This window comes from Haemaphysalis longicornis, unplaced genomic scaffold (assembly GCF_048455015.1).
Source record: "Haemaphysalis longicornis isolate Haplotype H1 unplaced genomic scaffold, Haemaphysalis longicornis Haplotype H1 scaffold_1, whole genome shotgun sequence".
Classification (NCBI taxonomy): domain Eukaryota; kingdom Metazoa; phylum Arthropoda; class Arachnida; order Ixodida; family Ixodidae; genus Haemaphysalis; species Haemaphysalis longicornis.
The window spans coordinates 227,407,926-227,430,067 of record NW_027526203.1 but is presented as its reverse complement, the minus strand read 5'-3'; the positions used below and the strand labels follow the sequence as shown (position 1 = coordinate 227,430,067).

At 49.4% G+C, this 22,142-nt stretch overlaps 1 protein-coding gene across 1 annotated transcript in view; it reads left to right on the top strand.

Annotated features, from left to right (window-relative positions):
* LOC144142501 (nose resistant to fluoxetine protein 6-like) overlaps positions 1-22,142 on the top strand; it is a 90,885-nt gene that overhangs the window by 17,959 nt on the left and 50,784 nt on the right. The window contains exons 3-8 of the mRNA XM_077674055.1: positions 939-1,050; positions 3,654-3,738; positions 3,992-4,080; positions 8,150-8,326; positions 9,235-9,328; positions 11,827-11,913. Coding sequence (XP_077530181.1) covers positions 939-1,050; positions 3,654-3,738; positions 3,992-4,080; positions 8,150-8,326; positions 9,235-9,328; positions 11,827-11,913 — 644 coding nt within the window. The remainder of the gene's footprint in view (positions 1-938; positions 1,051-3,653; positions 3,739-3,991; positions 4,081-8,149; positions 8,327-9,234; positions 9,329-11,826; positions 11,914-22,142) is intronic.

Sequence of the window (22,142 nt, the reverse complement as noted above, 5' to 3'; positions counted from 1 at the left end):
TCTCTTGTGTGCTGTCATTGGTTGTTTGCGCTAAACATAGTTTTAAGAATCATGAACCAACTACCCCCCCCCCCCCCAACAAGCTTTATTTAATTACCAACGTCCTCCTTCCAGTCGCTACGTTGCTGATGATGACGATGATTCTGAGCTACATAGAGGTTTTTTCTTAAAGCAAAGCCTTACTACTTTCGTCCAGCTGTTTCGCGGAGGATGCGCAAGTTAACCTTTGTACCGGAGACACACCCCCGGCGACACACCCTTCGAAGTGCAGCGCGCGATTCGCCGGGACCTCTGTCGGCGCTGCCCACAAGGCCCCGTTTTCAGTCGTTCTGCTCACGTTGCGGCGGCGGCTGCGACGGGAGCGGCGGCTCAGCTGATCGGCAGCCGACCAAACCCGCAGCCTCCCACGCTTGCGCCGCTGGGTCGTCTCCGGCTATGTGACTCATGTTGCGCCGCGTTCGCCGTGAACGAGGAACGCCGCGTTCGCCGAGAATGAAAGCGGGCCGGGCCTCCTTCTCTGAGCGTTGCTCGGGAACGAACAGCTTCAAGCCGTGGTCGGAAATACAGCTACATCAAAGGTCAACCAAGTGAAACCAAGACTCAACTAAACTAAGCCAAGCTTTTTCTTTGCATATCCAAGGTTAGCTGAGCTAAGCCGCAACCATTTTTTCACTCGGTAACAGATATGAGATAAGTTTTCAGATGATGTGGCGGGAAATATGCTGGTCCCATTAGTTAACTTTTTATCATTTGCCGATATTGTATGTAGTTGTACTAAGCTCGGAAAGCTTCCCATCAAAAGATCTCTTTTGCTTTTGACACCGTCACCGCGCCATCACCGACGCATCCACAGCTTTCACTAATCCCCTAACTTCATGGTATCTGCCTTTTTGCTTCGTTTGAAGAAAAACGATTTAAATGAGCCTGTATGCATGCAGGCAGAAAAGTTCACGAGCTACTGGACGGACCCAAAGACGCCTGGGCTGCGGCTGGGAATCTGCCTCGTGGACCAGTGCAACGAGCGAGACATCCAATCTCTCGTTCGTACAAGTGAGTAATTACTAATTACCAACACTGAGCACGGCGCTGATGAAGATTCGTGGGAGGAAAGAAAACAGTGCGCGTGGAAACGCAAACTGTGGGGGATTTGTAAAATCAGCGGGAGCAACAAAAAAAGATGGGGGAAACTCTGTATATTGGAGAATCGCCTTCTGGTCCGTAGCACTCGTAGTTGAATCGCAATCCTCGCGCTTTCGTTTTCTCTTTTGTAACTTAATCACGTGATGACGCTGTACTATAAACAGATTTTTGGGATTTTCGTTTGTTAATCTTTAGATTTTTATGTATTTTTTCCCTTTATTTTTACCTTTTTTGTGGCGTTACGACTGTGTTACGTCCCGACCGTGTGTGTGAAGAGCAACGACGACATATACAAATATAGTTCAGGCTTTGTAGGCGCCGTTACTTGCCATGGTTCACATTTATCGTGCATCGGGGATGCTCCGCGGCTGCAGGGCGGTGATTTCCCTCCGGGAGCTCCACTTCTCCGCGTGGTTGCCCCTACCTTGCGAGACTTCATCAATTGCCATATATGACGAGTGGCTCGACATGGGGTTTTATAAACTGTTAATGGTGCGGTCATTGACTTCCGCGTCACTGCAGTCTAGACGCAAATGTGAAGGAGTGCGTCCTGGCAATCCTCCGTGCACGCGAGGCGTCGATATAGTTGCCTGCGCCGCTAGCAGTCTGGTACGAGTACACAGTGCTCATGCGTTTATTTCCCCTTAAAAGTGTGCGCGAATGTGAAGGAGTGTGCACTGTCGCTCCACCGATGACATGCAACCCTGTTCCTAGCGACGCAGCCAATCGGGCACGTTACAGGCAACAAGAACCATTAGTGTAAATCTTTGCCCAGTAGCTCAAGAATGCTACACATTAAAAGGGAGCCACGCCCGACAAACGGCGCCAGAATTTTACGGTAGGGAGTCGCAAAGGATTATCAAAATTTGAAGTCTTGAAGTCGAAGCTAGAACACGAGTGGCCATTACCGCCGGGTGAAAATGACGCTGAGGTCCGGAAATGAGCGGTCACTAGCGCTTGCAGCTCATAGCATGTCGTGTAATGTGGGGAGCACGCTCTTGATGCTTTTAATTTCCCACTAGAAGACTAGAAGGCAACAGAGCCATCCATCAAGCAATTGAATCTCATGATCATGCTAACCACACGACACAACCTGACAGCTGACGGGTTTTCGGAAATCTATCCCCCCCAAAATAGCAGGCCCCCCGCCTCCTCCCCATACAAAGATTTACACGCTGTCACGAGCAAGCGTTTACTTTTTTAGTCATTGACATTTACTAAGCTTAGTAACATTTATCACAAGAATATTCCTATTCACTAGCGTCAGAAATTTTCAAGCAGTAGAAATCTTGATAGACGCGGCCCTGCTTCATTCGCGCGAGAGCGAGCGAGATAATTGATGTTTTATTTAAACCGATAAACGGCTTCAGGGAGGTCTCCTCCGCTCAAGAATGCCTTGAGCTCGAGCTGCGTCGACAGGTCTTCCAATCAGGCACTATCTGACCTTCGAGGCCGGAGCTGACCAAGGCTGTCTCCCAAAGCACCGTGGAAATGCGTGGGTTGGGGAGAGTCTAGTGGTTATCCGTCGCAGGCACTCGCTACGTGCTTCAGGGCCCCGCATTCTGCACAGAGGCAGCGTAGCGGAGCCAAAAGTGTCGAATCAAAAAGGTGCATTCTGGTGGCGTGAGAGAAAGTGCCACTAGAATGCCGGGAGCGGAGGAGCCTCTTTTATTCCCTCGGTAGTTATTTGGGGCGGGCAACACGGTCAGCGGGAGAATATTCAGAGTATTCAGACGAGCTGTGTGGGGAATGATTGGTGTGTTTTCACACAGATTTACAAAAGTTTAATTTACGGCCGTAGTTATCCAGAGTGTTTTCGGCGAGCGGAAAGTACAGTGAACAAAAAGTGCTTTCCCATACACAAATGCGGGGTACGAGAGCAGCACATGCTACACTATGGGTAATATGAAGAAATCGGAGAGGCGCGTGTTGTATCAATGATTCTTTTAGCTTTCCATATCTGCATGAAACTCCTCATTCCTTCAGGAGACATAGATCAGACTTCCCAACCCACTCCTGGATAAGTGGGAAGAGAAAATATAGTGAACTACTCTTAACACGAGTGAAAAGCAGGATTAGAAACAACTGGCCCAGAGCGCAAAAACACCACCCCTCCCATATTCAAACTCGCTGCGTGTCTTCGAGCCCACAGGAGCAATATTGTGCAGAAGAGCACCGTGGCCTTTCATAATTTTATTTTCACGTTCTTCAGGTTTCAACCCATTTTGAAATTCAAAAACCCTGAAAATTCGCGGCACTGGCCTCTGTGCTTTCACATAAAATTCGTCCCTGTATCCTCCCATTCAAAGGTTGGCTCACCTAGACAAGCGGAATCAGTTATGTTTAATGTACATGCAGTTCACGTGAAAAAAATCTTCAAGCCGGGTCGACTAGCTTAGGGAAGAAAATATGTTTTTGCACTTCATTAGCTCATAGGCAAAAAAAAGAAAAAAAAACCCGGGAATACGCAATAAGCCGTGAAAAGAGACCAAACATTGCTTCTCCTCTTTCAGTACTGCCGGAAACATTCAACGCTACCGTGTACGATTGCGTCACCGGGGAATACCCATCCATGAGCTCCTCGCAAGCCGCAATAATGTGAGTTCATGACGGGATCATTTCAAACCAAAGTTTGCGCAGGCCCCACCTGCACTGATATTAAACCATGGCTGTGATGCAGGAAATACGTTCTTCATTGCTTTCATCACGACTGGATACATAAATATGTGGCCACCAATAACAATTGTGCTGTGCTAAAATTATTCGTACATTCTAATTTACGACTATGGTGGCGCCATAACCTATGAATTCTTATCGCATGAATCAAAAGTTTTTTTTTTGTGGTTTTCAGATGTATTCTAGCGTGCGTAGCTGCTCTAGTGCTGCTTAGCACATCGTTCCATTTCTATTTGTGGTTCAGAAAGCGCTCTCCGCAAGAAGGTAAGAATGAATTCTTCACTATACGTCTTGAATTGTTGTCACATGGCGCGAACGAGACTACATGGTAACTGTACCGAATTAATCAGCTTTAAATACCAAAAATCTCAGCCATTGACCTCTCAGTGACCTCTCTCGAGCGGTACGTGGCAAACGTGCTTACTCGTATGTTGTTTTGTAGGGGCACGAACGAAAATGTAGATGCAACGCCTGCTATCCCGAACTGCCGCTGCGCACCTCGACTGGAAGAAAAGTGCACACTCCGTGTTTGCGAACCAAGCAGGGGAAACCATGCTCTTTCGCCCCGAGAATGCCCACTCTCTGAGGGCAAAAAGTCTGGGACAGATAAGCGCCCCTTACGATGTAGTGAATGACAAATCGTTATGGTTGAATTGTCAAACAGACATGCCGGTATTGTGTGCTCCGCCAAGTTTCACAGCTCCTGCTCATGTAGTAGCTTCAGAGTCAATCGGCGTATACACCGCACCGATTAAATTTACAGAACAAGCGTCTCATCGAAGGCAGCGCGTTCATTCTATGCCCGTTAATGACGTAGGGCCCGCAGTGGCAGTTGTCCAGTGGCACCCATGTGGGTTCTAATTATTTTCATCCTTTTCCCTTTACAACATATTTTTTCAAGACGATAGTCTTTCTTGGGCTACCTGAACGCGGAAACTTTGGTGTGCCTGTCTGTCTGTTGAAAAGAGAATTTATTAAAACTAGTTACAGCAGGACCCGCTGTAGTTACCTACTGCACGGGTCGACAGGGCACAGGATATACGCAATGTGCTCTAGAGGAAACAAAGTGAAAATCACATACGTTCAGAAACCATTAGGCAAATATGAGGTACAAAATCAATACATAAGCAACAGTTGCAGTGTTCCTTTATTTAAAAATTCATAGATGCTGGATTTTTGCGATACATCCACCTGCAGAAAAAAATTCACTCTTTGGCCTGCTGTTACCCGCGCCACTATAGCTCCTGGCAGAATTTTAAGAAATCAGGCGGCAACAGTAACAAAGGTTCCGCTATCTAGGTTCCACATTCTGCTTGGAAAGCCCGTGGAGTAGGGCAACGTGGTTGTATAAACGTTGTAGAAGCGTGCCTCGATGCCAGCGCTGCCCACGTTCGTCAAGCCAAGCCCACCCTCTTAGGGAGATTGGCCAAGATTGCTGCCATCGCCCGGCAGTTACAAAAAAAAAAAAAAACAAGAAAATACCGACCGCTTGTGTGTGCGTGCCTCGCGGCGACCGCCCAGCGTCCCCGGCGCGAATCGATTCACGCGCGTCTCCGCTGTACAGCAGCGCTGGTACCGAGGCACGCCGCCTGGAGAAGTGGAACGCGGTAAATTTAAATTGACTTGAGCAAACCTTTACCGTGTTTATTTTGGGAGGAGACAGGCGGGAGAGTAACGGCGTAAGAGGTGAGCGGGAAAGACAAGGGAGGCAGTTACTTGGCAGGGGCGGCCGAAGACTATCGTCTTTCGGCGACATTTGCAACGAAAGGAGAAGGTACGCGGCCAGTTTTTTTCGTCTTTCGGCTACTACGACAAGAGAGCCTTAAGCACTTGCAATACCTACTAAAGCTTGACTTCGGGCTGGTTGGTTACTCATTGATAGAAAAACCGCGCGGAAAATTGGGGCGAAGTAGAGGACAGCGCTCGTGGTTGTCCTCTACTTTGTCCCAAGTTTAGGCTGTTTTTCTAGCTGTTGTTTATACCCACATTTAGCGCACTCCCCCAATATAACGTTGTCAAAAGTGCGAAAATCATTATTGTTATAATTCATCATCGCTACATCTTGTCTGCTATTAAAAAGGCTGCCAAACATAATTTCTATCTCCTGTCTCAAAGTTTCCACTTAAGCTAAAAATATAAATTACAAGACACACGCTTCGAGGATCAACGCGTTTATTCGTCACATTTTATGAGCGCCTCAAGCTGCCGGTGCGTTAAAGGCACAGGGTAAGGCGAAATTTTGAAAGAAATGACATTTTGTTTTTCTTCGCAATGAGGGAAGTTCAGTTCTTCGTGCACATTTTCCATATTCACACTTGCCTGAAAATGTCTTATTTCTCGCTAAAAAACAGTTTTCCCGTAAGCACGTAGTAGTGCCCACATCCTCTTTAAGAATGTTCTCAGTGTTTATTGTCATTTTTTCATCAAAAAACCTCTAGTTCGAGATCAAAACACTTTTTCTGGAATCAGCTGTATTAAGAAATTTCTGAGCAACCATTGCATAGCTGATTTTTCAGCGAGCGCAATCCAAAGACCCGGTTGCTTGTTTTTTCCAAATTTGCCCTTCGAAGCCGCGCCCGAAAAGACATCTTTTTTGGGCTTCACACTCATGATTGCAACATTTAATGCTGTTCTTTCATTAAATGATGATAGCTAGACATGATCCAGGATTTTGAAATCATTCAGACCAAAACCTGGGCGCAACACCACCATCAAGTGGCTTAAAGTTGTTGACCAAAAGCGAAATACTTTGTGAACAGATCTGTACGAAGCTGGTGCTTTTTAAATAAATGGTTCCAGTGGTGTTTTTGGCAAAAAAAGTATCGTGTTTCACCTCTTTTTTTACTTAAACTCAATTATCTCAAAACAATGTTTTTTATTACATAGGTACCATTATTTCCTATATCTGCCAGGACAACGAGCTGAATTTTTCCCTGTCATCTACATAACTTGTTACACCTACTGTACAAGAATTGAAAATATGCACGCAGCAGTTTTTTGTTACACAACTTTTAATACTAAAATTATGCCAAAATTTAGGTACTAACGGACAAAAAAATTATAAAGAACTGACTTTTTTAAGGATATTCATAATTCTAGTTCAATTAAAAGAGCACAAAATTAGAAAGAAAATGTTATATACGTTATGTAGATACCTTTATTAAATGCCCAGAAAAATGTACCTAAAAATGGCCAAAAATGCATGGGAAGTATAGGGCTTAACCTGTGCCCTTAAACTAGTTGTTTGCGCGGCAGCTTCAGCTGTAGTACTGCCGAGTGCGCCACGTCCAGCTGCTGCGCATACACATGGCCGCTCTACCGCGGGCCTAATATTGTCGTGCGATTCCGGTTTAGACAGCGCACTTTGCGTCGTGATCGGTGGGCCAGTGTCAATGCCGTCGCCACTGTCGCTACTGCCGTCACCTTCGCACAACGCCGGGATTTGTCATGACGACACATTCAAAGCAAATTTTGAAAAGCAGCCCTGTAAAATCTCTAAATTTAAACGAGCAAATAAATGTTTTTTTTTGTCTGGGGAAGAAGCGACTTGTGGAATGGGGTGGCGTTATCATTAGGGGTTGTTTACATAGTCCTCGAATTTCAAATTGTGTGTAAATTTTGTTCTAAAGAAACGTTTTTTGAAAGGGAAATGTTTTAAAACCGCGAGGGCGACTCGTTTCAAAGGGCCGCCTTCATAGCAATGTAAACGTGCAATCGTCGTCGGCCCCGGGCCCCGCGTGCCGCAATGGAAAGGAACCGTGGCAGAGGAAAACAGTAGCAATCTTTGTTTGATGCGCTTATTCTAAAACACATAGAGGCAAGGCTTTGCTAGATACTGTCATGTCGCGTTCACGCGCTCGCGCCGCGTTATCATTATTTATGTTATGCCTGGAAGCGCCGACGTACTGGTGCTGATGCGCATGGGTCACTGATGCCTCATGTGTAGATACGCTCATGCATTGTACGCAGCTGGGATTGTTGCGTTGAGGCTGCCAGTGTGCGCGAGCTGGTGGTGTTATAACTACGTTAGTACGCCGCTTGGAAATAATGTTTCCTTTTGTATTGACCACTGCCGCCCGTGGCTGTTAAGGCTTGTCTTCAGTGCACATCCACATGCTGTTTCGTGGTTCACGGGAGGCTGTTGAAATTTAATAGTAGGAACGTACGTATAAATGCGCTTTATATCAAACTGATTAATAAACCTTCACTGGTGGCGACTGGCGTTAATGTGGTTAAGCCAACTTGTCTGTCGTTTGTATGTGCAGCCATCGGACTACTCATTTTTAAAACTACTCGACAAAGCGCCGCTTCTCACCAACTTGTATATTTTCAGGGCAGCTTGTTCGTGCCATGACTTCATTTTCTCTGCTGAAAAACACGGAATACGTGATCCGCCTGGAAGACGACGGCCCAGAAAAGTTAAACTACAGCTTTATGAACGGAGTGCGGTTCCTGAGCGTTACGTGGGTTGTACTAGGACACGTCAACGCAGGCATGACAGAAGTACTCTGTAAGTACGCCTACACAATACGCGGCAAACCATCGCTTTACTCGAAATCTTTCTTTATGCGGAGTATTCTATGGTCCTTGCTGTAATGCACAGCGAGCGAATACTCTCCGTTTTGAACGAAGTGATGCTTACAAGAAAGCCAGTTTCCCACCCTAAAAACTTCGTTTTAGAGTGGCTGTTTGGCTCGTTCGCGAGCTTGATGTTATGGTCAAGTATAAAAAAAACATCCGACAGCTAACCACCCCAAAGTCGAAGAGCGGCTAGTGAAAGGCATGTATACGAGGGCTTTGGAGCGACTTCGTCGGCGTTCTTTTTTTTACCGAGAGACCACCCATGGAAGAAATTAGCATTTATGACAGCTACAACCGATTTCACAGATTACACAAAATCACATTCAGTGACAGCAGCCAGTGGACCACAGGGAATACAATAAACGTTCCCGGAACATATCAGTTGGGCAAATGATGGGGTGCTTGCTTCATCGACGAATGAAAAGGGCAGCAAGTTTGCCTAAAGGTAGCCACTGTCACATATGAGCAGGAAACGTATTTCGTCGTTTAAACACCTTTGCATCCTCGCACTTGCATGAAAAGGAGGCATTTAATTTGTGCACCAAGCAGTAATAAAGGATACCCCCCCAACGAAAAAAAAGGGTATAGAAGTTCACGCTTCCTGGGGGTGCCCATCCTTTTTATCGTCACAAGGTAAGTAGGTGATGTCAAAATAATAAAAAAAAATACGAGACCGAACACAAATGAAGTGTATTTTCAAACTCTTTTCCTTATTGTTTAGAGCAGATGAAGTTCTTTTTAAAACTGCAATGTGTGCCGTTTGCTCATGCCTTTGACGCAGGGAACCGACAATGTCCACAAAAAAAAATTCGTTTGTTTTTTTTCCTGTCTTTGCAGCGGGAAGACTGAACATGCTGTTCTTTTTCGACAACTGGACTTGCACCATTCTGTCGGCTGGTTTCCTGTCGGTGGACGCATTCCTGTTTATCAGGTGCGCTACTCAGTTATTATTTCGAGATAAGTACCGTGGTACATAGGACGTACGAGCCCGCGGTAACGGTGGGAAGGGAAACGGTCGCAGCTTGCGCTGGGCATGCAGTTACGACCTTTAGGAGATAACAACATGCCATTTGTGCGGCTGGGCAGTGGGAACAGCAGGTTCATGTCCTCCGGCGAAGACCGGGGAGACTAGGAGGCAGTATCAAATAGCCGGTTGTCAACGGCTGCGGAAGTTTCCAGTCATGCCCCTCCGTTCGTATATGGTTTACCAGTATATCCTAATTTCGGCGTTTTGTACTCCTCGCTGTGAGAAGATATCGTTTCGAGTGTGGAGTGATGACATCAACCGAGCAGCTCATTTACGCGAGCACTTCTTTAAGGCGTGATGAGCACACCAAACACGGAAGAGAGGGGATCGAACCCACCCCAACACCTCAGCTTCTTATCCACGGCCACAATCATGGAGGAACCTGTCGTGCAACGCATTGGAAACGTCTTGATACCTTGGGGAGATTCACTGCATCGGCGTCAGCGTACTTCTGTGTTGGCTGCCCGTTGCGTTCAGAGCGGCACCGACCTAAGGGTCCCGTGAGTTTTCTTGAGCTATGAGAGGCCCTTGCGACACAGTACGGTGACCCGTCGGGAACTCTTTCCAGCCTATGTTCAGCGTTGTGAACCCTAGGGAACCGCTAAAAGCATACAGCACGCCTGCGGTGCGACATAAAGGTGTTAGTGGCCAAGCTCGTCCAAGCGCGCTCGCATGGGCGCGCTGGAAAGTGGCCAAGCTGTTGAGCGGGCTCACAAAAGCCCCATCCCATGACATTTATCGCTATTGCCCTGAGAAAATGGGTAAAAGTGAAGCAGTAACGAGTTTCATCAACAAAAACCATTCGAGAAACAAACACGAACGTTCCCAACTGAAATAGCGTGCTCAGACAATTCAAGAATGGCTCCTGCTGTCGCGCGGCCCTTTGCCCATATAGAAGCCCCAGTACGCGGCTACGCAGACCTGCAGGGACCCCTTTTGCGCTAGCAAACACACAGGCTCTTCAGCAGTCACGTTGCTAATGCGGCCACGTCAAGCCGTCAAGCACGTGCGGACAAACTCCAGCGGGTGCTACAGAAAGCGGGTCAGTGTTAAACTGGCATTGGAGTGAAGATGGACAAACTCCAGCGGGTGCGACAGAAAGCGGGTCAGTGTTAAACTGGCATTGGAGTGAAGATACACTTGCATAAACAATAACAAGTTAAGGGTGTGGCCGTAAAAAATGTAGGGGAGATGGCCAGGTAATTTTATTGCGTAGGTGAAACGTCGGCCATTGCTTACTTCCTTAACCAACCACAATATTGTTCCAGAACATGGTTGAGGGGAGCGTGACTCACGACCAAAGAAATCCGATAGTAGTGGCTAGCTAGCGCCCTACCCGTGAGTCATCAGTGCTGTAAGCCACAGATAATTTGCTCGGCCTGTACTGACCCATGAGTAACTGGTTACTGGTGGTTACCCAGCCAAGTCACGTGACCTGACAGGGGGCTATGTAAAGGGAGGGTGAGGGGAGCTAAAGAAAGAGCGGGAAGGAGATGGCAGAAGAAAAGGAGGAGGTAGAGAAGCGATGGAGGAGTGAGTGAGAAAGGCGGGGGAAGGGTACAGGTGAGCGTAAGGGAAGTGGAGGAAGAGGAGGCTGTTACATGGCAAAAATTATTTTATGGGACTTAACAGAAACATGTGTTTCACAAATGTGTTTCACAAAATGTTGTACAGACAGCCTAAGAAAATTCGCCCTTAAAAGAGATTTCCCTGCTTTGCACTCAGGTCGTTATCCCAGATACCAGAGACAGAACCTGTGCGGTGGCTCAGGGGCTAAGGCGATGTGCTGCCAAGCCTAAGGAGGGGGTTCTATCCCGGTTTCGGAGGTCGTTCTTATGAGCGGGACAAAATGCAAGAACGCGCCCATTTGTCGAGATTTCGGCCAACGGTAAAGATGTTTAAGTCGCCTAAACTACCCTGGAGCTCTCCATGAAGGCGCTCCTCATAGCTTCGGTGCAGCTTAGGTGCGCAAAACACCCACAATTTATTAACAAGGAACGAAGGACTATCTCTCCCCCAACGGGGTCAATGTTCATAAAGCAGTCAGCACGGGAGTATCGCAAGAGCAGTTTGTAAACGGCTTGTGCCTTGGCTAGAATCTCGCTGCTAGCGAGGAAAGAAACTGACGCAGACGCTGGCCAATCGCAAACTTCTCTTGCGATACCTCCCCTGTGAACTTCCTCTGGAACCTGACCCCAGAAACGAACGACAAGTGACATTTAGCAGTTCCTCTCAAGTAAATGGGTTATATTCACAGTGAACAATTAGATGGCGCACAGTTTGCACATGAAGTTCTGGTGCTGCACCTTTCAGGAAACTGATTTATTTGAGCTGAATTAAATTCAGTTTGCTTTACAACCAAGTTCCGCGATCTTGATCTGTCTTGTGCTGACCTTTTTCAGCGGTTTCCTTCTAGCGCATTCGGTATACAACCAGAAGCGCCACCCGATCTTCATCGCAGTCATTGGGATTGTCCGGCGGTACATCAGGTGGGTTAAGCGTTCTTCAGTCGCCACTGCCTAATAATGCATTCTTTGCTGCGGAAAACGACGCTGTTCGTTGCTTGCAGTTGCACATAACCAAGGTCAGCCAGACATTTAATGAGAACGCGCATTTGTCAGTACTCCAGATGATTCCCTTGCTTCCGAAGCCTGTATCATAAAAACTCGACCAAGGCAATACGACTGAAGAATTCCATACAATGGTTTTATAGGGTAGGAGTGCGGCCACAAAGTGAAAGACTACTTCATCTTGCTTTGTAGATTTGGGCTCAAATGAAAACAAAAACGAGAAAAAAAGGACTTCATCACGGATTCTTCTCGGTTGTCAGTTGCTAACAAAACAAAATTCCCGTTGAACCCAAATATAGTGCCATCCTCGCCCACTACCTGCATTCCAGGAGACGATAACCTCCCCTCCCCCATCCGCTTCCCTATCCACCAACGAGGCCTACGTCTGGCGCAGCCTCCAAAGCCACCCCAATTACAACCACATCCTCACCCTCACCCTCATACCCCCTTCTTCTACGAACCCTTGTGCCAACCCTGTAAACTCCCCTTTAAAAGCTCCCACTTCGTCTTCTCTTGCCCACACAATCTACACCCCCCACCAAACCACACGCTGGAACGATGGGAGACCACACTGACTCAAACTGTCGGGCTTAGAACCGCACTGACTCAACCATAGCCGGAGAAACAGCCAGCTGTCGTGCTTAGAACCGTGGAAGCAGAGCCAGATCGCGGCCTCCTGGACCGCGGAGACTGAACTCACGCCCTACTCTTCATTTCACGTTAATAAATGCTTATTACTACTTCTACAAATGCCAATAAGAAATATATCCCCGCAGCCCCGTGTGGTCCATCCCATTTGGAAGATTACCAATAAATAATAGGCGAATTCTGTGCCCCCTGGAAAAGTTTGAGTAAAAAAAATGTCCACGCGCCTGAGCAGCACACGCTGATCAACGGCATATGTCCATTCGAGGGTACCTGGCTGGAGGTGACCGGCATCTCCTCACCAAAGCTACAGCTCCTGACCACCACTAGGGCTCAAGATTACCTGGCGCGCCTTCCCCACCTAAGGGACACTCACTAGGACTAAGCCTCACCAGGAATAAAAGTTTCTCTCTCTCTCTCTCTCCATTCGAGGGACTGTTGAAGAACGAATAGAATCCGCGCACCACATGCTGAGGATGTCGGCTGGTTAGCTTGTTCACTCGCTTTATTCACAGCATTGCATGAGAGACGCGTTTGGCCTGGGTGAGGGTTCCTGCGTGACGCGACGAGCTACCGAGCTGCTGGTGATAATGGTGATAAGGATTTTATTTGGTCCAAAACTGGTGGAAAGGAGAAAGGGGAAATGGGAGTCTTACTGGATTCCTCACCCTCAGGTGGCGGCCTGCGGCTCTTGCGTGCGAGCGGCATCTTCGGCCATTTAGACCTTGAGTTATTTTTAGGCCCGACATAAACAAAAAAGTACCCCTCTGCTACGTACCAGTGAGGGTTAAATGTGTTTGTACAGTTGGTGGCCGAGAATCGCAAGTCCAAGCAGTGGGGTTCCGTACTCGGGCGAAAAATTCCCATTTCTCGGATCAGAAATTCCCTATTTTTAGCATATTTTCCCCACGGGTTCTTCAGGAATTCTCTGCAAAATTCCCTGCGTTCTCTTCTTTCAGCTGACAGATCTTTACGTGGATTCTTGTTAGGTCTTCGGCGTGAGCCAGAGACACCTAGGTCTACTGTACGTAGCCTTCCGCGACGCAGATTCCATTAAGAGAATCGGAGTTTCAACGTGAACTAACTTCTTCTACATCTGCCGCTCAGGATCCTTTGACTATGTATGCATCTCACGTTTTGTGTCAAACAACATGCTTACTTTTCATGCTAAAGATCTAAGTAAAAACAAACCGTTGGTAAAACCTGCCCGAATGAAAAAGAACAAGACATATTTGGGTAATCAGGTAATTTCAGCTCAGCGCTAGTACTCTGGCGCCATCTCTTGTTGGCTGCGAGCACGCGGACTCGAAAGGCGCACCCGAAATACTTTTTTGTATATTGCGCAGCCCTTCAGCCGCCGCCGCTTCACACTTTCCTAGCTCGTCCTTATGGAGTGCAGTTTCCTCTATGCTCACTCCTGTTTTATGAACTGTATTGGAAGCGGCCTTGGATGCTTTTGGCTTGCTGGAATACGACTGAGGATATTTGAACATAAATCCGACGAAGTTTTAAGGAAACTTCTTAAAACAAAATAAAGTTATAAATGATCTGAAGTCCGGTTAATGACATCAGTTTTCTTTTTTACCCCATGACTCCAAAAATTCCCTCCATCTATTAAAGATTCCCCTTTTCCCTTTTGGCCAAAATTACAGAGGAAAATTCACCGAAAAAGAGAAAATTCCCCGCACGGAACATCACTGAGGCCAAGTGATACGAGTGTCGCTCGCTGTGTGCACCACTTGCAGTGGTCTTTGTATATCTCGATATAAATGTGGCTGAATGAAGTGATTGATTATGAGGTTTAACGCGCCGGCGCTACACAGGCGACCACATGGGGATTTTTAACGTTCGGGAATCGAACCCTCGTCTTTGAGCTCGGCCACACAACGCCATAGCCACTGAGCCACCACGACGGGTGGCTGAATGAAGTCAGGGAATGCATTAACCTGCAGTTGACGCCGGGTGACTGGTCGGCGTCTAGTTAGCTTGGGATGCGCGGCGGGATAATTCTGGCGGTCCATGCTCTAATGTCTTGCGATGTCCCTGTATAGATCACCAGCATGTCCTATAGCTCATTTGTTCAAGCCGGTAGCGTTGTCGAAGCAATCCCGGGAGCTTAAACCTCGAGCAGCCTCATCAGCCCGCTCGTTTCCTGGGTCGGATGCATGGGCGGGTGTCGGGTTTCGCTTCGAGGAAAAACTGTGCGAAGACAGGACAACGCGCGTGCAGTTTCAAGGTGAAAGCCTAAGGTGTATCATCAAACCCGAGAGAGAGAGAGAGAGAATAACTTTATTGTGTGCCCGGTGGGAAAAGGAAGAGGTTGGAGATCCTCCTCGGTCCTCTTCCCCTTTTTAGGCGGCAGCCAGGAGTCCTTGGACCCCGGCGGCGTCTTCAGCCATCCGGACGAGTTCGACTTGAACTTCGGGATCGGAGCTGAGCAGCGCGGTCTCCCACTGCTCCACGGTTCTAATTTCTAAGAAAGGGCGTCCTTTCTGCTGTACCTGTTGACTCTTGATGGGACACGACCAAACCATGTGCTGGAGGTCCGCTCTGCCTTTACAAATTTTGCATTCAGCTGTGTACAGCCCCGGGTAACAGCGGCTGTAGGCTACAGGGTTGGGGAACGTGTTGGTCTGGAGCAAACGCCAAGCCACCGATTGCCACTTAGTTAAAGTTCTGTGTGGCGCAGGGTATCTCGCTCTTTCAAGGCTGTAATGATCTAGTATTTCCCGATAAGATACCAGCCTGTCCCGCCCCGACCGGCGAAACGAGTGCGCGTCGACGGTGGAATCGTCGGCGTCGGCTCGGTTGGTTAGACCTCGAGCCGCGGCGTGCGCGTTCTCGTTCCCCGGGAGACCGCAGTGGGCCGGCGCCCAGACTATTTGGACCTCTCTGACCCGATCGCCACAGAAACCGGCCAACAGGATTTTAAGCGCTTCCGATGACACGCGCCCTCTCGAGAAATTGAGGATGGCCGACTTCGAGTCGCTCACTATAAATTTGTATTTGCTGGATGCAGTCACTGCCAGGGCAATGGCCGCCTCCTCCCCGACTTCAGGCGACGTCGTGACGATCGTGCCGGAAGCGACTGAATCGCCCTGTCGATTTACCATGGCTACGGCCATGGCGTCGCGATCGTCATAGTCAGCGGCGTCCACGTAGACCACGTCCTCAGACCTCTCAAATCTTTTTTGCAGTGCCTGTGCTCTCGCGCGTCTGCGTTCTGCGTTGTGTACGGGATGCATGTTTTTGGGCAGTGGCGGGACGTATATGCTCGCCCTGATCTCAGTTGGGATGTCCAATTTAGCTCCAGCTCGAGATTCATAGTTGATGCTAAGGGAGCTTAAAATGTGTCGCCCAGTCGGGCTCTTGGAGAGCCTTTCCAGTTGTGCGATCGTCTGAGCTTCGATCAGCTCGTCCAGGGTATTGTGCAGGCCCAGTGCCTCGAACCGTTCATTCGAGGTAGTGACGGGTATGCCTAGTGCCTGTTTGAAGGCCTTCCTGATCTTGGCATCTATTTTGTTCTTTTCGTCCATTCTGAGCTTCAGGTACGGGGCGACGTAGACCACGCGGCTTACAACGAATGCCTGAACTAATCGGATGAGGTTACTTTCCTTCATCCCGTGGTGCCGGCTGGCAATTCGCGAGACGAGTCGGCTTGTTTGAGAGAGGCTAGATTCGAGTGCCCTTATGGTTTCGATATTATGTCCGTTAGCCTGAATTCGGAGGCCAAGCACCCTGATGCTGTTTACCGTTGGGATGAGCTGCCCCCCGTTGGCATAGAGTTGGATTGGTGACGTGGTTGTCGATTTGCGTCCCCTCAGGGCCGGTTGGTAGAGCAGGAGCTCTGACTTTTGTGGGGAACAATCCAAGCCTCTCGGCTTAACGTACGCTTCAACTGCATCTATGGCCCGCTGCAGGACGTCTTGTATCTGTCCGTCGCTGTTTCCCGCCGCCCAAAGGGTTACATCGTCTGCATAGATGTTGTGCTGTAGTCCCTCTATCTTTTCTAGCGTATCTGGGAGGCCGATCATTGCGACGTTGAAGAGGAATGGCGAGAGGACCGAACCTTGCGGTGTGCCCCTGCTTCCCAACTCCAGCTCGCCAGATTCGATGCCCCCGATCGTTAGGGTGGCTGTCCGGTCCGTTAGAAAGTCTTTCACGTAGTCGTAGGTTCGGGGGCCCACGTCTAGCTTTGCCAAGTTTTCTAGCACCGCGTCATGCCTAACGTTGTCAAAAGCCTTAGTCAAATCCAACCCCAGTATTGCCCTGGTGTCTAGAAGAGAGCAGCCATCCCCTTCGATAATCTCATGTTTAAGCCTCAACATAACGTCTTGAGTTGATAGCTTGGGTCGAAATCCTGTCATGGTGTGAGGGAAAAGCCCCTTCTCATCCATGTACCCGTTGAGTCTGTTCAGGACTACATGCTCCATTAACTTCCCCAGACAAGAGGTAAGCGAGATTGGTCTTAGGCTCTCTAGCTGTAGTTTTTTCCCTGGTTTCGGGATCATAACGATCTTAGCAGTCTTCCATTGTCTGCGGATCGCGCTTACGCTCCAGCATAGATTTATGTATTTGGTGAGAGCCTCGATAGAGTCCTCGTCTAAGTTTCTCAACATTTTATTAGTAACACCGTCCGGTCCCGGGGCAGACCTGGTACGGAGTTCGTGTATGGCCCCCCGCACCTCCGCCGTCGTGAACGGGCGGTCTAGAGTTGGGTTTGCAGCTCCCGCGTACGGTCTAAGATTTTCTTTAGGATTTGTCCCGATATATCGGTCCCGGATTTCTTTGATTAGGGCATCGTCCGTTCCCTTGTAAGTGTGTAAAATTTTGCTTAGGTTTTGCCTTTGTTCAGTCTTACTGCTGGTTGGGTCAATGAGATATCGAAGGATATTCCACGTTTTCGCCAGGCCTATCTGTCGTTCCATGCCATCGCAGGTGTTGTGCCAGTTTTGGCGCGACAGCTGAGTGGTGTAATCTTCGATTTGCTTATTGAGAACCGCGAGCCGCCTACGGAGTGGACGGTTGAGTTTTTGTTTGCCGAGCCGTTTCTCCAAGCCGCGCTTCGCTTCCCACATGTGTAGGAGTTTCGAGTCTGCCTGTTGCATTCCGGCTTCCTCTGGGATAGTTTTTGTGGCTTTCTCCACACAGGTGTGAAGCTGTTCGACCCAAGATTTAATGTCCTCAATTTCGTGCGTCTCCGCTCTATCTTCGTGCGAATCCCTTTCAGCTGCTCTAAGTTTCCTGAACTGGTCCCAGTCTGTGATCTTGATCTTCGCACCTCCCTTGGGTTTTTGAGGGCTTGCTTCGAGGTTTGTGGCGACTATATAGTGGTCACTTCCCAGATTTTCTTGTGTGTTTACCCATTTGCTGTCATGTCGGGTGTTTTTTGTGAAAGTTAGGTCTGGTGAGGTATCCACGCTTACGCTGTTGCCCGTCCTAGTGGGGTACGTCGGGTCGTTGACCAGGGACAGGCCCTCCCGCTGGGCATCCAGCCAGAGACTCCGCCCCTTGGTCGTTTCCCGCCTGTACCCCCAGGCAGGGTGGTGGGCGTTGAAGTCGCCCGCTATCACTAGTGTTTGATGCTTGGCAATGTCTAATGCTTTGCGGAAAAGGTTCGCGAATCTGTGTTGTTTTCTCGGAGAGCTGTACAGGTTTAGAACGAATAGGCTCCCCCGAGTTCTTTTTTTACTCGCTATGAGTTCCACGAGGACGTGATCTACAGTCGTAACGCCGGTGTCGTGACGAATGACAGGTATGTTACGTTTAACGAGAGTTGCTACTGAAGCACTTCTGTCGCCCGAAGCCGGCTCGCAGGCCTCATAGTAAGGTTTGTATCCTGCAAGTTTCGCCAGACATCCGGTTTCCTGCAAACATATAACGTCGGGTGCCTCCTCCGTGATCTTATTACTTATGAACTGCTCAAGGTGGCCCCGTTTGCGGCGATACCCGCGGCAATTCCACTGCCAGATTACGTATTTTGCGTTATTCCGGTCCATGGCTTTTGACTGGGGCGTTGTCGAAGCTAGTTCTAGTTCTGTCCTGGGAGGCCGGTCTGGCATAGGGTTTAGTGGATTTTATGGGACCAGCGCACCCTCCACCGCCTGGGTAGCGTGGCAGTGCGGCCTCCAGCTCACTTGTTCTTGCAGTAAGGGCAGTGACCTGCTTGCCTACATTTTCTGTGAATTTCGTGAGCAGGGCTTCAAACTTCCCAGTGAGTGTATCGGCGAGAGTTTCGTTCAAATGGCTTAACTTCTCTTCTAGTTGTTCCATCGTTACGAGTGAGGGGCCCCCTGCCTTTTTGGGTGGTCGCATAGGGGTCACGGTCGCATCCTCTGCCTTACGTTTAACAGACTGGGATTCAACTTCCATATCGTCGTTAATGGTGTTTTTGGGAGGGACGGTCTCCGCATAGACTGAGCCCTGTTCGGAGCTGCGCTGCTGTGAGGTCGCCGTGCCCACTTGTGGACTTTTGACCTTAGTAATTTCTGCCTTCAGAGCCTTGTTTTCCGCAATTACTATTTCTAGCATCTGTTTTATTTTAGTAATTTCTGCCTGATGGACTTCCTGGTTCGAAAGGGGTGGGGAGTCTTTCCTGCCAGCCGCGAGTGGAGCAGTGTGCGAGACCGCGTCAGCCCAGCTCACCTTGTTTTGTTTGCTGCCTCCGGAGGTTCGATGCTCAGTGAGCCGGGGAGGCGAGCTCGAACGATGTTGGCTCCCGCGTGAAGCCGACCGCGATTGGTGCCGACCCTTGGAACCCGTAGAAGTCTCCGCTTTGGCCTCGTGCTGTTGCTGTTTCTTGCTCTTGTGGTCCCGGCTGCTGCTGGTGCCTCTCCTTTGCCCCTCATTTGTAACTGTGCTGCAATGGCGCGCCTGCCGTGATGCTGACCGCGAGCGCCGACGTTGTCCGCGGTGGTGGCTGGGAGAGCGGGAGGAAGCACGGCCCCCGGCGCTGTTCGCCTGACTCGAGGCTGAGCGGCTGGGCGTCCGGCTCCGAGATGCGTGGCCACTGGGATCGCCATCCGCGTGGAGCGCCAGTCGAGGGAAGGATTCGGATCTGTCCCTAATGTTCTTGAGGATTCCTTTCTCTTGTCCATCTTTACTTTCGTTCGTGGCGTTGAGCTCCTTCCTGCGCTCTCTGTCCCAGTGCCGCTTCTTTAGCAGGTATGGAACGCGGTAACGTTGCTTGCAGCGTTTGTCGCCAGTTTTGTGGCCCTTGCCGCACACTGCGCACTGAGGTTCACATGGGTGATTGTCCTGCGGATCCCGGGTTCCGCACGTGGAGCATATCTTCGGGGGTGTAGTGGGCGATGTTGGGCACACGTCGGTTCTATGTCCGAAGCGTCCGCAGCGATCACACACCTCGTGTTTCTTCCGGTGGAGGAAACAACGGTATTCCGCGCCGCGGTAATAGACATAATGCGGGACTCGGACTCCTTCGAACACTATGATGGCAGTGTTGGATGAGCCCAGTCTTCTCGCTTGGAGGATCGTGGGGTTTCTTCGGTTAACGAGGCTTCTGGTGATATCGTCCGCGCTGTCTGTGTCCGGGATGTTGTGGATGACTCCCTTTGCGCTGTCTTCGGGTGGCGTGGCGTATGCGCTTATCCCGTGGGATTTGTTGCCGAGCGTTAGTGCTTCCACCTTGCTGTAGCAGGCAGCTCTCTGCAGGCTTGGCGTGCTGACCACCAACAGGTTACGTAAGGTATTGACTCGAAGCGTGTCGTCTTCGACTTCTTCCGACTTGAGCTGTGCGGCGCGGAGCACGCAGTCTTTTATGAGCGCCTGGCTGCAGCGCTTTAAGTCCAGGCCGTCTCGCGGCCGCAGAATTATTTTCACATCCTCTCTAGGAAGGGCAGGAACTCGAGGCTTCTTTTGCGATCCGTAACGTGACACGTGAGAGCGGCCGCGGTATCCCGTTGAGGCGGCGGCGCAACCTCCGTCGCTGTGCGGCGGTGTGCCCTCTTCAGTGGTGAGGCCTAGCTTGGCGAGGGTTCGGGCGCCCTTCCGGCGGTGGCTTTCCATCCACCCAGCATCTTGAGAAAACTCTTCCGGTGAGATTGACTCACCTTCCACTTCCACGGCGTGCATACTCGATCACGGAGAGATGCTGTAGAGACCGGTGGGGTGCCGCGGCGGGGGGGGGGGGGGGGACGTGGCGGCTGGGCAGGCCGCCGCGCCGGGCTCCGTCGGCGGCGGTCGGTCTCTGAGGTAGGCCTAGTTGACGGCGCACCGCAGCTCTTACTTCGGGCGAAGTAAGCGCAACACAAGGTACAAAAATACCTCTAGAGGTATCGGGCGACGTTGGGAAAAATCCAGTGCGGTCTTTCGCCTGATGCAGTCCGATAATTACCGCTAGCGGTTGATTAAACACGGAGCCGACGTGAGGTGCGTCCGCACTCCATGGCCCCCTAGCGGCCATCCATCAAACCCGAAAAGGTACCGTAGTTGTCGTCGTCGTAATGGTACCAAAACGGCCGCCGCTGTAAGAACAAAATGAATTCGGTTTGTGTGTGATTGGAATCCGGTTCACCAGGGGAGCAGGTAGAAGAGTTAATCCCATTACCTTGCCGGAACGGAACAAGAATTAGCCTGATGCTTGCGCCGTGGGAGTTGCACGTGGGGGCACGTGCGTAAACCAAGTAAGCTGGCTTAGAGCGGGTGCACGCGAAGGAAAGCGCACACTGTGGGGAAGCTGCAGCGTCAAGTGCGCCCAGTCGGGGTAATTCGCTTTAAATGGGACACCGAAACCAAAGTGCAAGTTGCTAGATCGATAGATTATCTCACCGGGAGCACAAATATACCACTCTTCCGCGTGTTTTTTTTTTTTTTTAATAAGCTAAAATATAGCGAACACGGGAAGTCAGGTGCCGCCGTCACTGGGTATACCACGTAACTTGCACCTGAAGTTCTTAAATCGTCTGGTTTGCGAAACGTCTCTCCTGGCTGCCGTTTGATGGAGCTATTCGACCATACTTGGAGCGGCGGTACCGCTTTTCGAGGAAGCGCACGAGCTGCGTGCGAGCGGTTGGTTCGACGCCAATATTCGCGGGCCCTCAAAAGGACAGTATGGGTTCCTTGAGTAAAACGTCAATAGTGATCACGGGTCCTATGAAGGAACATTCTGCTTAGCGGTCCAGAGCTGAAAAGGACGTGGGAGTTCGGGAAAATACGACTGATTTGACCGAAACTGACGGGACCGCTCGGTACGTTGTAGCGTTGTATTGCGTTGCTTCTATACCTCTGTACATCACCGGTGCCTTGCTTGCTTCCGGTTTATCGGCGACTGCAGTCGCTGTTTTCGTCACGTTTGATCAGCGTTTGATATATATATATATATATATATATATATATATATATATATATATATATATATATATATATATATATATATATATATATATATATATATATATATATATATATATATATATATATATATATATATATATTTATATATATATATGGTACGAAAGATGCGTTTTCGCCTATTTGACCATCTT